Here is a 16,777-nt window from a genome sequence, read left to right as displayed (position 1 = left end):
TTTTCGTTCACAGTGAAGACAACCAAACCAGTGCAAGACCCAAAGTCTCTGTTGAAATGGCCCAAAGGTTTGTGGATATTTCTCTTCTGGCAGTAAGACTCATTTTCTGTTTCTCCAGGGGATAGTTTCAGAAGGGGATAAAGTTTAACCTAATACACTCAATTTTCTAAAAAACACGACTACATTTGGAATCAATGACCAATGGTCAAGGGAGAGTGCATGAGCAGTTAGTTCTGAAGACAGGATCAATGTTTGCCAGTTAATAGGCCTATTGGAATAGGCTTATTCAAATCCAGTGTTTTCTAAATTATCTATGGAAGAGAGCAGAGAAGTTATGCCTAGTTAACCTAGAAATAATCAACTCATAGTTAGTACGTGTTTTGTGTCTCTATCCGAATATTTTTGTTAATGTTTTATTGAAGTAGAATAGGGGCACCTGCCACACACATATCCCTCAATGAATCTGCACAACCCAGACATACCCAGAGCTTAGTGTCGAGTGTTTCGTACTATATAAATGGATCCATATAGTATGTATTCTTCCGAGTTTGGCTCCTTTAGCCCATTTTGTTGATGAGATTCAGCTACGTGTTGTCGCATGTAAGATATATTTGAATTTAGATTGCTTCTACACAAAATACTTAACATCATTTCATGGAAATCTCTGCCAACAAATGTAGATTTACACTAAAGTGTAAGCTCCATGAGGGCAGGGATTTTTCTTTTTGGGTTCCCTGAATAGTGACCAGATAAGGCCCTCAATAAGTATTTATTGAGTACTTACTGGATGCTCTGGAAATTGAAGAGAAAAGAATAGCTTAGTCTCTGGAGATAACCTTCATTTACCCTTCTACTATATATACACTTATGGACTTAAGGAATTTCCTTCTAATTCATTAGATTTAAGAGGGCATCAATTTAAGCAGACCTGCCTTTGCAGTTAGGGAGAAGATAATTAGAGCTTGGGCTTCAAATGACTTTCTCTGTTGTCCTATGGAAACTAAAAAGTAAAGGTAAGTTAAAAAATCACTAATAAAGAGATTTTTTTAAAAATGCGAAGCAGGTGAGTCAATAGGTACAAAATTGGCCAGACAAATCACAGTTGGTATAAGCATCCCACCAGAAAGAAAAAAAAAAAGAAATGAAAAAGCAATGAATAAAGTTTAATTGTGAGGGTAGGGATATTTAGAAAGATAAAGAGAATATTCTATGCATCTATTTCATGTATGTAACTTTCAGCACTAATAAAGCATTTTAGGATCAATAATTAGCTGGTTCTATACTTCCATATTGTGAACTGGCATAGTTTCATTTGAAGTGGGAGGGGAAAAAATGGGTTTCCTGCTCATTTAAAATTATCCCCTAGCTCCCAGTAATTACCCATAGTAATTACTCAATAAACAGTTGTGGAAAAGGAACATGAATTCCCAAGGTGTATGCTCATTCAGTCGCACAACTGACATGCAGTTCATGTGACCACATCTCCTTCTGCTCAAACTAGCCATTCATTCTCATTTGGATCTAAAGAGGCTTTTCTCTGAATCACTAATAGAGGGACAGATACAAGTGACAGGAAATTCATCAGACCGCCACCGTTCCCTCTAGTAACCTGTGCAGGCAACGTGTGGGAAGGGGACCATGGCTTTCTGCTCAGGCAGAGCTGGATCTGAATGTTGGACCTGTAATTATCAGCTGTGTGGACATGGGCCTCCGTTTCCTAACTGCAAAATGCAGCTGAGACTTCTTCCTTTCAAAGGTCATGTGAGGAGTAAGTCAATGGGAAAGCACCTAGAATGGGTAGGCAGCCATGGGCCCCTCTTCCTTCTTCCCTTTCACGCTAAGTTGCTTTAAGCCCATGACCCCAAGGCCACGCTGTGTCAGGGCATCTGGAAAGTGAGTGAGGATGGTGGACTGGGCAGATCAGTCAGTCCCTCTGCCACGAACCAGCCCTGACCAGTGTGACCGGCCGGGACCCACGTGGGATCCACTCACCCTCTTCTCTCTCCATCGCCCTACCTGTGAATTGCCAGAAGGAGAGCTACAGGGAGAAGCCACCCTTTGAAAGGGCTACAAAGCACTCTGCACTATGAAGCAGAGCATGAATAGCGTCCTGAAACCAACGTTACAAAGAGGCTCTGCGAGAGTAGTAGTATGATGATTCAGAGAAATATAAAGCATAGATTAAATTCAGGTCATAAAGATAGCTAGGATCTTAGTTTTAAAATTTGGGTGTTACTTAAGGTTTTCCCTGCTCCCTATCCTACCCTCTGACCCGCTACTTTCAAGGTCCTTCGTGAAGTGGAACCTCATCACTTCCTGCTTTCTATGGATCCTGTAATTATGCAAAACACCTCTCACTCTTTTATTCTACTTAGATCTGGCAGACCACACTTTTAACAAAAATGTATCACTCTTATTAAATAGCAATAGAAGCTTCAACATATAGTACTTTTAACTACAAACTTCAGATTATTTCCTTACTCGTTTTTTTTTTTTTAAGATTTTTATTTATTTATTTGAGAGAGAGACAGAGATAGTGAGAGAGAGAGCACACGAGCAAGGAGGAGAGGGAGAAGCGGGCTCCCCAGTGAGCAGGGAGCCCAACGTGGGGCTTGATCCCAGGACCCTGGGATCATGACCTGAGCTGAAGGCAGACGCTTCACTGACTGAGTCACCCGGATGCCCCTCCTTACTCGTTCTTTTAAATCAAGTCACAGCATGGAATAGAAATCTTACCTCTAGAAAGCCCTGAGTGTTTGCTAATGTTGAAATGAAATGAAATTACAAATTGGTAAGTGGTATACATCTTCTTTGGACCTGAAGACCCTCCTGGCACCAAACTGAAATCAAGTAGGTCAGAAAGAAGTTCAGTTCCTTTACCTGAGGGCTCCTATACAAGCTAGGAAGAAATAAAAGAGTTACCCATTTAGGTGGCCCACAAGGTGAGTCAGAAAAAAAAAAAAGTTCAACAGGAAAACTCACAACTGCATCTTCTTTCCACACCTGCTTATATGCAAAAAAGGGAAAAAAAATTCCTGGCAGACTGGGCCAATTTTTATCATTCCATTTCCGCAAGCAATCACAGATAAGTGGCACTGAGGTACCATAAGGCGTTAATAACATACTCAAAGCATTATGGAGGCTCAGAGCAGAGAAACAAAATCACAAAGGCTCAGGAAAATCTTCTGACCTCTTATCCTTCAATGGTGGACCCTTGGCAGATGCCGCCACATCCTGTCGCTTTGCAAATGGAACTGGAAGGAACTGGTTTACATTGGATCCAACGCGTCTAAGAGACATCCCGGTTCTCCTGACCATCATGTCATCTTTTTGTGAATCATACAACCTTCCTTGGCCTTTCAGTCCGCTGCCACTCCTGGCGGGAGCTGTCATCTTCTCTGAGCTCTCTTCCGTCCCCGAAGTCTTGCATTCAGAGGCCGGGGGACACAAACTAGGGCAACATTCAGTCCAGCCAGTCAAAGGCCACTTACTGCTAAAGATATTTTCAGTAGCATCACCCACGGGCATCAACCCAAGACAGAAGAAGCCAACGTCCACGGAGGCAGCAACACACATAGCAACTGAGTACTAATACCGTGGGCCTCCATCATGCAATGGGTACTTACACCGGAACGGGTTTCCCTTTCGGGTTGTCAGGATTCCTGAGGATGAAATCCGGCCAGCACCCAACCACATGCAAAGGCTCAAATCTCTACTCAGGGAGGGCGCTGAGAGCAGAACTCTGACCCTGGGATGGGTGCATTCTTTTAAGTGACTGAACTCCATGCCACATCAGTCATCAAGGGCATACTGTGGTTCGAAGCTGTTTTCTGGGAACACAACAGCCACACACAGCAGAAGTAGCACACCCTGGAAGGCAGACAAGTGCTCACGGTGGCTGGCTGCTCTCCTCTGATCTTTCAGCCTTTGGCGGCCTCGCAGAATCTCTTTGAGCAGCTCCTTCCTTCTCTTCTTTGCCAACCTGTGGCAGCTGTTTGCTTGTCGCTGAAGCCAGAGAGGACAGCTTTACTGCTAGGGAAGACTTCACACCCGAGGCCTTGACCCCACCTGTCATCCGTCACCTCCTGGGAAGGGAGGGAACGTTGCTCCTCACCTTCCTCTGTCCCCGGGCGCTCGCTCAAACCGCACACATGCTCCTCCTGGGTCTCCAGCACAGAAGCCAGCCGCGAGACCCTTTTGCAATAGTCAGCGACGCCAGAATTCACTATTCTGGGGATAATCAAGTAGCATTGGTGGCAAGAGAGAAGAGGAAAAAGAATTATGAAAGGACACAAGGAACGTGGTTGGGACTGAGAGATTAAGAAGAGTTCGGCTGCTCTCATTCCGGAAGCTGGTTAGTAAGGATGACACACTCAGATGGAGATCATGGAAGGCGAGCCCCAGAGAGGGCCTGAGGAAAGTCAAAGAAGGCTGGCGAGACCCTGTCACCATGGGGCTAAGTGACGGCCCCCTCCCTAGTCAAGGACTCAATGATGCATTTCTTACTAATTTCTTACCCCCACCTCCTCCACCCCAGGTCCCGTCAGCCTCTGAAACACCAACTGTATTTCTGGTGTACTAGGATTACTTATATCTACAATCTGCTATCTCTATGCTGTCGGCCACAGTATTGGATGAAAGACACCCCTCTGTATGTCATAGACCATTCACTGTTTCCTTTGGATTTCAAGGACAAAGCACAGAGGAGGACGTCTTAAGCATTTCCTCTTGCCATGGAGAGCATTACTTTGCTCCCAACATGCAGGTGGAATGGAGGCTCCCGGGAGAGTCTAGGGGCTTATAAACCTCCTAATACCTGCTTCCTGGAAGAGAGACCAGCCCACAGAACTGAACGCCCAAAAGAGAACTTGGAAATTCAAAGCTGGAAGGCCTCCAGCAAGGATGAGAACCCGTGACAGGCCGACACGGGCTTTTCCCAGGTGATCCCTCACACATTTGGATGGAGATTCGGCCAAGGAAACTCTTGACTCATAGGAACCCCAAGAGAGGAGTCTTTTTCCATTCACCATTTATTATACAATTATTTTTTTTAAGTAGGGGAGGAAAGAGACCTTTACTTTCTTTTCAACTGCTTCAGTGTCCAAATTTGAACAAATGATATTAATAACTATTTTTTTCTTCCCTTCCTGGGATAGGAAAAGAGGGAGGTTAAGGATAAACCTGATTTTTATCAATGTATCTTTAGAAGAAACAATAGGGTATCATTAAAACATTCCATCGAGTTCATTTCAGTATTTCCAACTAATAAAGTAGTGCTAATGCAGCCGAGGGAAAAAGGGTCCTTCGCCAAGATTACTGGCATTCCCAGGCAGGGATTCTGGGGACAACAGAATCAAAATGGACACCTGCCATTAACATTCACACACGTGCTCCTCCCCAGGGTGACCTGCTAACGTTACTTCTCTGCCAACCAGCCAAAGAGTCTGTTAAAACTATGGGATGGCCAGAGGTTTCTGACAGGTGCTTCAGCAGACCCTTTCAAAGCAGCAATGGCTCCCATGCAGGTCTTGCACACGGATGGAGGAAAATACCTGGGGTCATTTTGTGGAGTAAGCGTTTGGTCTTTTTCTAAACTGGACGTGGCCGCGGAGGAAGGGGGGACAGAGTAGGTTTCAGTCTTGCTGCCACGACTGAGGACTTCTTCTACCTCCTCCCTAGGCCCAGCCTGGCCGATGCTGAGCTGCTTCCATTTCTGCTGATCTATCTCTGTCACGGGTCCAAAGTGCACAAACTTCTGCCGGGGGCTGGAAGCTTTCTTATAGGCCCTCGCTTTGCGGCTGGCAAAATCATCACGAATGGCAGTTTCTGCTTTAATTTCTGGTGAAGGCTCAGGGGCACAGATGTGCTCAACATCTCCATCCCTAGTCAGAACCAGAAATGAGTTCCAAACACTTCTAAGACAAGTGTAAATTAATAAGAGCTTTTTTTTTTTTGAATACTAGATTTATGAAAAATACTTCTATGGCTAGAGAAGAATTGCTTTTCCATTCATCAAACAAACGAAGGAATGATCATTGTCTTGCCTAGGGCTTTAAGCTTCTATAGTTTTCAAAATATCCCTTCCAACATCATAAATGATGGCATAAGAAAATCTTAGGTACAGTGAAATAATGAAAATTTGTTAAAAATCAAGTATAAACAAGCCAGTCAAAATTATCATCCACAGTAGTTGGTTTAATTAAAGAAGATCTTTTCCATCCAGTGGCTCGTAACTTTTGGTATTAATAACTTTAAACTCATGCAGAATATACTGTTTTGAGAGGTATTTTTTCTCCAGCCACGAGAATAAAAAATGATAGAAGGATAAGCATTTAATTCCTTCAAAGCTTAATGAAACCACCGCCAGGGGAAAACTCGGGAAAAACATGACACACCTCGTCTTTTCTGACACTTTCAGTCTCTCCCACGTCTCCAAGTCAGCTTCGGTGATATTGGAGACTGTGACAAATCTCGGAGCCTCTCGGTGAGGGGCGAGGTGGCCCTGAATTCTCCGCTGAGCCAGGTCATCCCTGTAAAGATCTGGCACCTTCCTCACTCCCAATTCTGCCGGTTCGCTCTCCTGAGCCCGAGTGATACAGGTCACCATTGACTTCACCTCTTCTGTTTGGCCCTGGTTTCTGTCAATTTTATCCAGGCCCCCACATCATTGGAAAAATCAGGTTCAAGGAAGGGGAGCAGACAAACAGAATGTCAAGGAAGGAATTTCAGAGGCTAAGGACACAAGGAAATGAAGGAGGCACCTTTCCCTTTCTCAAAAAATATGGAATCAATTGGAGCCTTGATTCCTTTCGCCTATGTTACCCTTTTGATACTGTAATGAGATGGAGTTTTCTCCACCACATGACAGTCTCTAGTTTAGTTTAGGAAGAGAAGCCAGGGCTTGCTGAAAGACTATTAAGAATGGTAATGAGATTTCGGTTTGACAGTAATGATGCCCAATTCCCACACTATTCAAATTACTGTAATGAATTCAAGTTTTCTGATTGAATCCCTGAGCTGTCTTGGAATGTCTTTTACTGCACCAGTAAAAGGTTAGTAATGAGCTCTGCATGATCCAAATTCTAGGATTAGTTTGGAGATAGCTGGAACGTTGTTCACATATTAAATATCTCAACCATAAACTCACAACTGCCAGAAAGTACATTTAAGTCGATTCCAAACAGAAAGTTTCGTCCTTCAAAATCAGTCTCTGCTTCCCAATAGCATTGGTTAGGTTTGGGTAATATAAACTTGAAGATTAAACAGACTGTATCCTCTTCACCTGGATCTACAGAGTCAATACCCACTTGTTTCTTGTGTTAATAACTGGTCATCTTTATTGATGTTAAAACTGATATTTTCAACTGTTCTCCCAAGAAGTGGATGTTGGGTGGCTTCATGCTGACAATGCTGTCATTTAAATCAAAGCTGTGGCATCTATATGCATAAAACATTCAATTGCATTAAAAGTCAATTTCTAACTAAACATGCTTCCTGAGATAGAAAATCTCAAAAACCTACATAAAGAAGGTTATTTGTTTTTTAAAAAAAGATATCATCCAAGCCAGAAAACCAAGAGGTATTCTTCTGTTACCTGGATGATGTGGTGTCTTTGCAGAGCCTCTACAGGTTGGGAAGGCTACAGAATTTTCTGTTTAATTTTAGTTTGGGAAAGGGGATGAAGGAAGGGCAGAGGCAAGAGCCACGAGGGGCCTTCTCTTCTTTCATCAGTTCTTTGATGCTCTCTAGAGAGGTCATGGGCCATCCCAGACTCAGAGCCATGTCCCCAAACACAGAGTCAGGTGACAAATGAGGCTGGAAATACCGGGAATTAAAATTGCATGCAGGAGAAAGGAAAAAAGGGAGATACAAAAGCAACTCCTTTTCCTAACCCAAGTTGCTGATCCCCATCAATGTGTGTTGGTGCTAGTCAGTTGTCCAGAAGTCTTTGTTTCACGTGCAACAACGGATCCCTCCCACAAGGCCCTCCTAGAATGGTTTGTTACAAGGCACGCCAACAAGAGCAGCACAGAGCGAGAGACTCCCGAAGCTAGAGTGTGTCCTGTAAAAAAATCACGCCAGGCTTCTGTGCTCTAACCCCTGTTCTATATCCCAGGATCGTCCACACATTTTGTACCTGGTACTTTCCAGAACAACAGCAACAAGCACCACTGACTACTCCACTGAGCTCAGTGACTCTGCCCAAAGAACCATTTGAATTGTGTAAAACACAGTTAAGATGTTTATATTCTTTGTTCAACAGAATTTACAAACCCCCTTAAATGAGGGGCAAAGAGATGGCAATTTGACGATGCAAATCTCTGATTCTGGTATAAGGAAAAAATGCAAGAATGATCAACTCTGTGTGATGAAATTTAGCAAGCTGACACCTTTAATAAATTCATATCCCTCCTAGGATAAAAATCACTGGCCAAAACCCATTTTGCTACAGTTTTCCTTTCCCAAATGAAGAGGATGGGGAAAAGGTTGCAAAAGGGAAACTCATTCAAAAACAATTTCTATAAAAGAACAAACAGAAACGTATTATATTTTTGAGAAGGTTTTTTTTTTTTTTTTGGTTCCACACCCAGTGTGGAGCCCAATGCGGGGCTTGAAATCATGACCCTGAGATCAAGAGTCAGATGCTCAACCGACTGAGCCACCCAGGCACCCCGGTTTTGTGTGTGTGTTTTTAATGAGAAATATCCATCATTAAATGTCTAAGTGATTTTGCTGGTATGTGGAAAGAAAGAGCAAGCCTCATTTTCTTCCCCTCCCAATATCTAAAAGGAGCCAATAAGGGAGAAGAGCCTACAGCTAAGGAATGACTGTGTTTTCTGCTTCCTGCGAATGGACTGGAGCAGCTTTGGATGGTGGCCGCCCCTGATTGGCAATAGTACATGTCTGCTTGTGCCAATAACGCCAATCATTTGTGGTGATGTGTCCACTGGAACTCAAAGTTTATTTGGTGAATTCAGCCCTATTTTGGACATGGCCATTCTAGTCTCTGCCACTGCATTTAGGGAGACTGGATATCTGGAGTTCTGCTTCAAAACAAACCACCATTACCGATTATTTGTAACTGGGAAAGGAAAGAAAGGAATGGGGGCCTATGACACAAGTCACCTTCACTTAATTATGCCCCCTCTCTCACTCACACAAACACACACACAGCGCACACCTTTTATATTCTAGACTTTTCTTTTCTGAAATTCCCTTTGAGAGCGGTTTGCTGCTCTCTGATTTCTCTGCCTCCTTTTTTCGGTAAGGCCCATAGAGGAGTTGATTCAATGGCACTGCTGGCTTGGTCTGGTTCATCCTCGCTCTCCTTGCAGCAAAGTCATCTTTCTCAAGATCAGGCCGCCGACATGCAACTTCCTCTTCTGACTCTGAATCTTTGCCCCGTTGGTGGGTCGGGAAAGGGTTTTCTTTGCGAAGGTTAATGTCATGAACAGCTTCTTTCTCATTACTTAATTGCTTGTGACTGATGGAGCAAAATTAAAGAGAACCCTCCATGTGATCAGACCAAATATTCTTTTAAATTCCCATCTCCAGACACACACATTGTGTTGTTAGTGAAAGGTCTTCTCGGTATCATTAGTTTAGATGACATCTGTTTGCTATTTTAGTCCAGGGTTGTAGCATAGTTAGAGTGGGTTTTAAAACCTTGAATTTAACCAGCTACTAGCAATGCTAAAAAGTCATTTAATTGACAGGGCCCCATTAGCATCAGCAATGCAGGATCCTAAATGGCTCTGAGAAGGACAATCCAAACTCTTGTCATGAAATTGGAAAGAGTAGAAAGTTTTTGGTTGTTCTTTTTTCTTTCGAACATTAGCAGTGCACCCAACAGGTACACAATTTGTTTTTGAGTGACAGGGCAACAATCTGAGCCACCAAGAAACTGATCTGGGGGAAAGCTAATGCAGGCAGCTGTGTGTGACAGCAAACCTAGACTACGTACCCAATCACAAAGTGTGAGGAAGGTCTTTCTGCAGAACTGAGCTAACCTGAAGCATCTGGAAGATTTTATGACTATTCACAGGATGGACCTGGGGCATAAATGCTTCTTTTGCCCTGCACCTCCCCACGAGCAGCTCTGTATTCGATCTTCTACCCCAACGACTGTCCACCTCTTAGCTCTTCTTCATCATATGCTGGATGTCAAGTAAATTGTGACCAAACATTTTGCCAAAATAGCTAAAAAAAAATCAATACTTTGTGCTATTTCCATTTTCAAAGAGATATTAAAGACTTTTCAAACTTTCAAATTCCTGAATGCAGTTTAATGGTGGAATATCAGGACTTTTCACTTAGTTTTGTTTTTTGTTTTTGTTGGAGGCATGTGGGATAGGAATAGGGTCGAATGTGTCCGTCTGGGATTCATACAAACTCCTCTCCCCCTGCTCATAGGCTCAGCCTTGCTTCTAAGTAATTATTATTCTAAGTAATAATAAAATGTTAAAACTTTTAAAAATCATTATCTTCTCGTTTCATAAAGATAAGTAAATAAAATATCTTGACTCCTATTGCTCACCTACTTTGTATCCAATTTCTAAGAGAAAATTAAGAGTAAATTCTTCATCCTCAAAGGACAACTCATCTCAGAAATGAAGAAGGAGGAATTAGCCTAGCTAGGAGTAAAATGAACAATGAGACTCTATACCCTGATCAACCAGGCCGCCTGCTTTCTGCTATCCTGCTCCATACTGCTCCTGAGGGGGCTACATCTTAAGACTATAGCAGGCCCTCACTCCATCTGACTTTTTGGAAAATCAAATCATCACTAATCACGCCCAGAAAATTCCTTCTTCTCACTGCTGCCATTGTCCTCAATAAAAATTTAAAATACAGAATTTGGAAGTGGTTGGCAGTGCTTTGCTCCCCGAATAAATTTATTTCTTAAAATATGAAATCCTGCCCTTTGAGTTGCACACCTGACTCCCAGGGTCCTGCCTGGCCCCTCCTGGATGGTGCTCATGCTCCTCCCTACCTCCTTCGCCAACGCCATCTGGCAAGTACCAACTGGTGTTGGTTGACTATAGCCATAAGAAAGGCCAATGGAAATCACAGGCCATTGAACTCGTGTCTTCAAAAAAGCATTATTTAAAAAGCACAATGTTGATGACAAAGAAAGTGGCTAACAATTATTGAGCACGCACTATTGGCTGGAATTCCTTCTAAGTGTTAGTTCATTTAAACCTAATACCAACCCTGCAATGTTAGTGTTATTAGCATCACCATTTTAAGAGAGTAGAAACTAGGTTCTAGGTTCAGAAACTTGCCCAAGGTCAAAGTGCCAGGGCTTAAGTTAAAATTCACACCCAGGCTGTCTGGCTCCAGGGGTTCTCTTTTAACCACTATACTGTGCGTTAAGCAAAAAACCCAGCCAGGAAGAGTACTGAAAGCAGAACATCATATAAAAAATAAGGCATTATCATGACTATGGTAGTAGGAGAAAGAAAAGTATTTTAGTTACTAAATAAAGGGACCTTGTGGGTTGTGCTTAGACCGGAGTTGTGATTTGCATTGCTGGTCACAGACAGCAATGTTCTGCTAGGATTAATGATAGCAGAATGCTAACTAATCATACCTTACAATGCTTGCATGGCACTTTACAGTTTACAAAGCGCTTTCAAACTCATTATCTCATCTCAGCTGATCCGACTCCAAGTTCAGGCGGGGAGCGGACCCCTAGCTGGAACCTCGTACATTCAAAAGCAGCACTCTTTTCATTTTTTGACCAGGGGTCTTGGGTTACCATCTCCCCCCGAACTCAGGCAGAATTCTTTAGAATAAAACATATGCATTTATGCAAATGACCATGCCAATTTGTGATGCCAATTTGAGCAGGGAGAATCTGGTGTTCTCTGGATCACAGGAGCCCAAGCCCTGCTACAGATTCCCCGGGGTGTTTCTTTTTAGGCTAAATGCCCAGCGTGGCAGCACTTGTTTCAAGCGATCTCAATTTAGATGTGTGGACTTAAAAAAAAAAAGACGGTGAAGAAAGCTTTCTGTATCACTGGCCACTGAAAGCCACTCCCTACCCACTTGGAAAAAAAGAAAAAAAAAAAAAAACGGTCATAATGCCTGATTTTCCGCTACTTGCTTGAATCCTGTAAATTCAGAGTTTCAAGGCAGACTCAGAAAAAGAGGGGAAAAAAGATAATAACACAAAGTCTGAACTGGTACTTTTGGCCATGCAGTAATACATACGGTGTACAAGGTAGATATAAAAGATTGTGTTCACAGGTATCTAGTTACTGAAATTTTTAAGTAACCTGTTATAAATGTGCTTTTCTTTTTCCCTTGAAGGACCTTGAGGGCAGTCTGTTGTCAAGCTTCAGTATGTTCTACTTCAGTTTTCAACAATTACAACTCTCTGAGCAGCTAGTGTATTTCAGATACGCTAACCTTCCTGACAACCCTGTGAGCTAGGAATTCTCATGTCTACTTTGTAGAGGAGAATACTGAGGCTTCTAGTTCCAGTCATCTGAATTTAGGTAAATAAAGTGAATTTCAGGGGCAGACTCAGGTTATCTGGCTTGATATTCATGGGGGGAGGTTTGAGGCTTTGATTTTTTCGAGCCATTCATAGATGAGTCACTTTGGGAAGAAGGGGCTGCTCTTTGGGCGCAGCTCGCTGCTTCGCTCAGAAGCAATACGGTTCAACGTGAAACGAGACATGCCCAGCATGGCTTCCAGCCTTGCAACTGCGTCCAACCTCATCTAAAACAGGCAAAGCTATCTTGGTAGGAGAGGTTATGGGCTCGAAGCAGGTGAGGGGGAAGAAAAAGCTCTTGGCTCAAAGTTATAGGTTTCAAAGTGAATGAGATAATGATTGAAACGAAGGAAGAACTGGCATTTTCTTTCACCCCTTTTCCCTTGGTAACACACAAGCAACCAGCTCAGACTGGCAGCCAGTCTGTTCTATTGAAAGAAACTGGGCTCTCCTGGGAATGTCAGGGGCAACACCAGAAACCTCCCGGCTCACCCACTGCCCACACAGTGCGACCACAACCAGAGTCACAGAGGCTCCTGGAAGCTATGTGTCTGTCTGCCCCCGATCCCCAAGGGTCTGTTCAGCAACAACCAGGGACACAGGAGTCTGCTGAGCAGGGGTGTAGAGGAATACGTGTCTGGCACTTAGCTGCATCCACTCTTTCCTCTAAAGATTTCAAAAATGTCTATTGTTCCTTGGAGGGTTTTTTTGCCCTCTGTAATTAATTACTATGTGGTTGAGAAGATCCACAGACCAGAGGAAAAGACTGAGTGCTGAAACATATGAAAACAATTAGAAAAGAAGTACAATCACGTGAAACCTATAATTCAGTTCAAAAAAAAAAGTTTACTTCTCCAATGGGAAACACCGAGTAAGAGAACTCAAATCTCCATGGCATTTTAATTCAGGGGAAGTGAATCTTGGTTCCCATTTTATCCTCTTAAAAACAGAAATCTTGGCTTTTTTGGCAGAGTCTCATATTTTGGGGGTAATTAAGCTAACTTAATCATAAACTAAAATAGAAGAAAAAGTAGTTTATATACTTCTTACTTCAGTGGTGACTCTAATAAATACTAAACTCCACCTATTTATTAAGAAGCCCTACTTTCTGTCCCCTGATGCTAAGATACCTCCTAATATATGGTTTGACAGGAAGCTTGGGACTTCTGCGCTTCTAAACTCATGTGAAAATGGAGTACCATGCGCTCTTACTCCTTTTTATATACTGAATTAGAAATAACACAAGGAGGTGTTTGAGAATACTTGGGGAAAAAACAACAATAAAACAGCCTATAGAAATAAAGCCTTGTCCTCTGTCTGTGTACCTCCATCCCTTGCCCGTGACTTTATATGATTACCCATCTCTACAGACTCAGAATTTCCCAGCTAAGAAATGGACCACAGAACATATGTTGGGCCTCTTGCTGGGTTCAAAGATGTGGAAGCCAAAATTCATCTGGATGGCAAAGACAGGAGATGGAGGTTAAATGTTTTAAGAGACATCAGCATATTTACATATTTTATATTCTTATTTTTCAGATACCAAGAAGCCTTTTCATCTTTATGTGTTTCATTCCAGTTAAGCTACTTTCTGCCACATGAAAACCAGGATAAACTTAGCATGACTTTCAACTCTGATGAAGGCTACAGAAAGTAAATGACAGGGACACAGATAGGCCAGGCTAGTGACACGGGATGTATAAACCCTTTAGAGAGAGCTAGCAGCTGAACAATCTGCCAACAAATGAATTCTGGGTGTTCGGAGACACTGTGTCACATTGCTGTTGGGGACATTCTCTGGGAATATGCAAAATTTTCCTGAACCCAATTTTAAATGTTAAGCCAGAAGATCTCAGGTGTGATGATCTTAACAGACCTGGGAATTTCTGCTTAATAGAGCTAACTTGGATGAAATATGTAAACAACTGAGCCAGATGACAGGAAATGTGGACGGGAGCAAAGTTTTCCATATAAATGTAATATTCATCCATCAGAATTACATTTGTAAACTAACCATGATTCTAGGTTTGTGCACAGAATGGGAACTATGATAAAAGATTTCAATATTTCATTACAAAATAAACCTCACAGTCACTGACACAGGACACCCATGGAATTCCCAGACTTGTCCAATCTCTTCTCTCCATCACCATGATTCCTGGGTGTGCTGAGTTAACTTAATGAGGCTCCCCACTCATATCTTGTTGCTCTTTTGGATACTCTGAAGATGATATAGAGATTCCTTGAAAAATTAAAAATACATCTGCTATATGACCTGGCAATCTCACTTCTGGCTATTTATCCAAAGCAATTGAAGTCAAGATCCCTAAAAGATAGTAGCACTCCCATGTTCACTGCTATACTATTCACAATAGCCAAGATGTGGAGACAACCTAAATGTCCACTGATGGACGAATGCAAGAAAATGTGACATTTATATATAATGGAATATCACTCAGTCTTTAAAAAGAAGAAAATTCTGCACTATGTGATAATACAGATGAACCTTGAGGACATTATGTTACGTGAAATAAGCTAGTCACAGAAGGAAAAATACTGCATGATTCCTCTTATATGCCATATCTAAGAGTCAAATACATAGTATCAAAGAATAGAATGGTGGTTGCCAGGGGTTGAGGAAGGGGGAAATGGGGAGTTGCTAATCAATGGGCATAAAGTTTCAGTTAGGCTGGATGAACAAATTCTAGAGATCTAGTGTACAACATCATACCTATAGTTAACAAAACTCTTTTGAACAATTCAAGATTTGTTCAGAGGGGAGATCTCATGTTAAGTGTTCTTACCACAATAAAATGGATTTTTTTTAAATGGGAAAAGGTGGCACAGGATATGGAAGAAGAAACCCGAATAGCCAATACACACATTATAATATTCAACCAGATTGGTAATTATAGAAAAATCAATCTTTAAAAATGAGATTCATTTTAACCAAGCGGAGTTGTAACTTTTGAAAATGATAATAAAACAGAAAAAAAATACCATGGTGTCTTCAGTAAATTTTAGCTTAAAGACTTCTCAGATGTGATAAAAACGAAGTTATTATGTGTGTCAAGGATATTAAGATTAAAATTTTTTTGTAAATTCATACTCTTACCTATAATACCTACTCCCACTGGGCCCTAAATTTGAAAACAGAAGGAAAAGTCTGAAAAATGAAACATGGTAAGGGGATACTATTCATTTTTGTGTTCTCAGCATTGAGCTTGTTCTCTGATACAAGTAATGCTAAAATGATGTTGAAAAAATATGTGTCTGATAAGGTCTCTGTACCAAAATTTATAGAATATCTGGATTTGATTTTGTTTTTTATGATTCTATATTACTCTATTATCTCAGAAAAACAGAGAGCTGCTTGGAACACAAGCACAATTTTATGGTAGAGTTTTCTAGAAGCACATATTTTAGGATAGATATACTTATCTGTGAGATACCACAGACAGGGAAGAAGTATACCCTTGGGGTTTTTGTTTTTGTTTTTTAATCAATACAAGGCTACTCTAGAATTAAATACATATAAGTCAATGCTGGAACTTTCAGTTTAAGAACTAGACCATATAGCTCTAACCACATTTGGAATTGTACAGAGAAATGGAAAATGTTCTGTTAAATGTGTAGGAGGCAGATGTGGTACTGTAGTCTGAACATTTGGATCTGGCCACCAGGTCAGCGGTAACTAGCTCTCAGACCAGCAAGTCACTTACTACCACTGATCCTCAGTTTACCCTTCTTGAAAATGGGTACATCACCTACTTCTCCCAATTAAGTGGAACAGCAGATGGCAAAGGTATTTCAATTATCAAACTGTTATGAATTTTAAATTGTCAAATTTTGGTCTCATTATGATTTGTTAGGAACTTTGTGGTTATTATATGAGAAAATTTAACCAGCTTCTCAAAACACTACCTAAAACTGTAGAACTATAGTTTTCTGTGGCTTGGACTGCTGAAGGTTTCCATCACACATGTAATATGAAGTCATCCGTGCTGGATGCTGGTGCCCTTGTTACACTTAAGAGAAGAAATTACTCCATTCTTTGTTTTTGAATCACAGTGCCTTAGGAAACGAGTCAAGTAAGTGCGATCTTACCACTCCCTTGGGACAAAGAAAGTAAGTGGGTTTTTGCAAGCCAACCACTCTTTCTAAAGAGAGTGCTCCCCATTTCAAAGGAACTATTTTCCAGTGATGTGTCAAGTAAGGTAAGAGCCATTTAGGAGTAGCGTGAAAATTAACAAGCCGCAAACAATTGAAAAATAA

At 41.7% G+C, this 16,777-nt stretch overlaps 1 protein-coding gene across 8 annotated transcripts in view; it reads right to left on the bottom strand.

The window, feature by feature from the left end:
• Positions 1 to 16,777, bottom strand: part of LIMCH1 (LIM and calponin homology domains 1) — a 318,240-nt gene that overhangs the window by 63,095 nt on the left and 238,368 nt on the right. Inside the window, exons 10-15 of one of the 8 annotated variants that reach the window (XM_036076942.2) lie at positions 9,182 to 9,484; positions 6,396 to 6,638; positions 5,553 to 5,882; positions 4,115 to 4,230; positions 3,894 to 4,005; positions 3,191 to 3,451 (exon numbers count right to left, since the gene is read on the bottom strand). The exons of the other annotated variants lie outside the window; for them this stretch is intronic. Coding sequence (XP_035932835.2) covers positions 3,191 to 3,451; positions 3,894 to 4,005; positions 4,115 to 4,230; positions 5,553 to 5,882; positions 6,396 to 6,638; positions 9,182 to 9,484 — 1,365 coding nt within the window. The remainder of the gene's footprint in view (positions 1 to 3,190; positions 3,452 to 3,893; positions 4,006 to 4,114; positions 4,231 to 5,552; positions 5,883 to 6,395; positions 6,639 to 9,181; positions 9,485 to 16,777) is intronic. 8 annotated transcript variants of the gene reach the window in all.

The sequence above is a fragment of the Halichoerus grypus genome, chromosome 3 (assembly GCF_964656455.1).
Source record: "Halichoerus grypus chromosome 3, mHalGry1.hap1.1, whole genome shotgun sequence".
Lineage (NCBI taxonomy): Eukaryota > Metazoa > Chordata > Mammalia > Carnivora > Phocidae > Halichoerus > Halichoerus grypus.
Note: the sequence above shows the minus strand (reverse complement) of the source record. Positions and strands in the feature narration are given on the sequence as shown.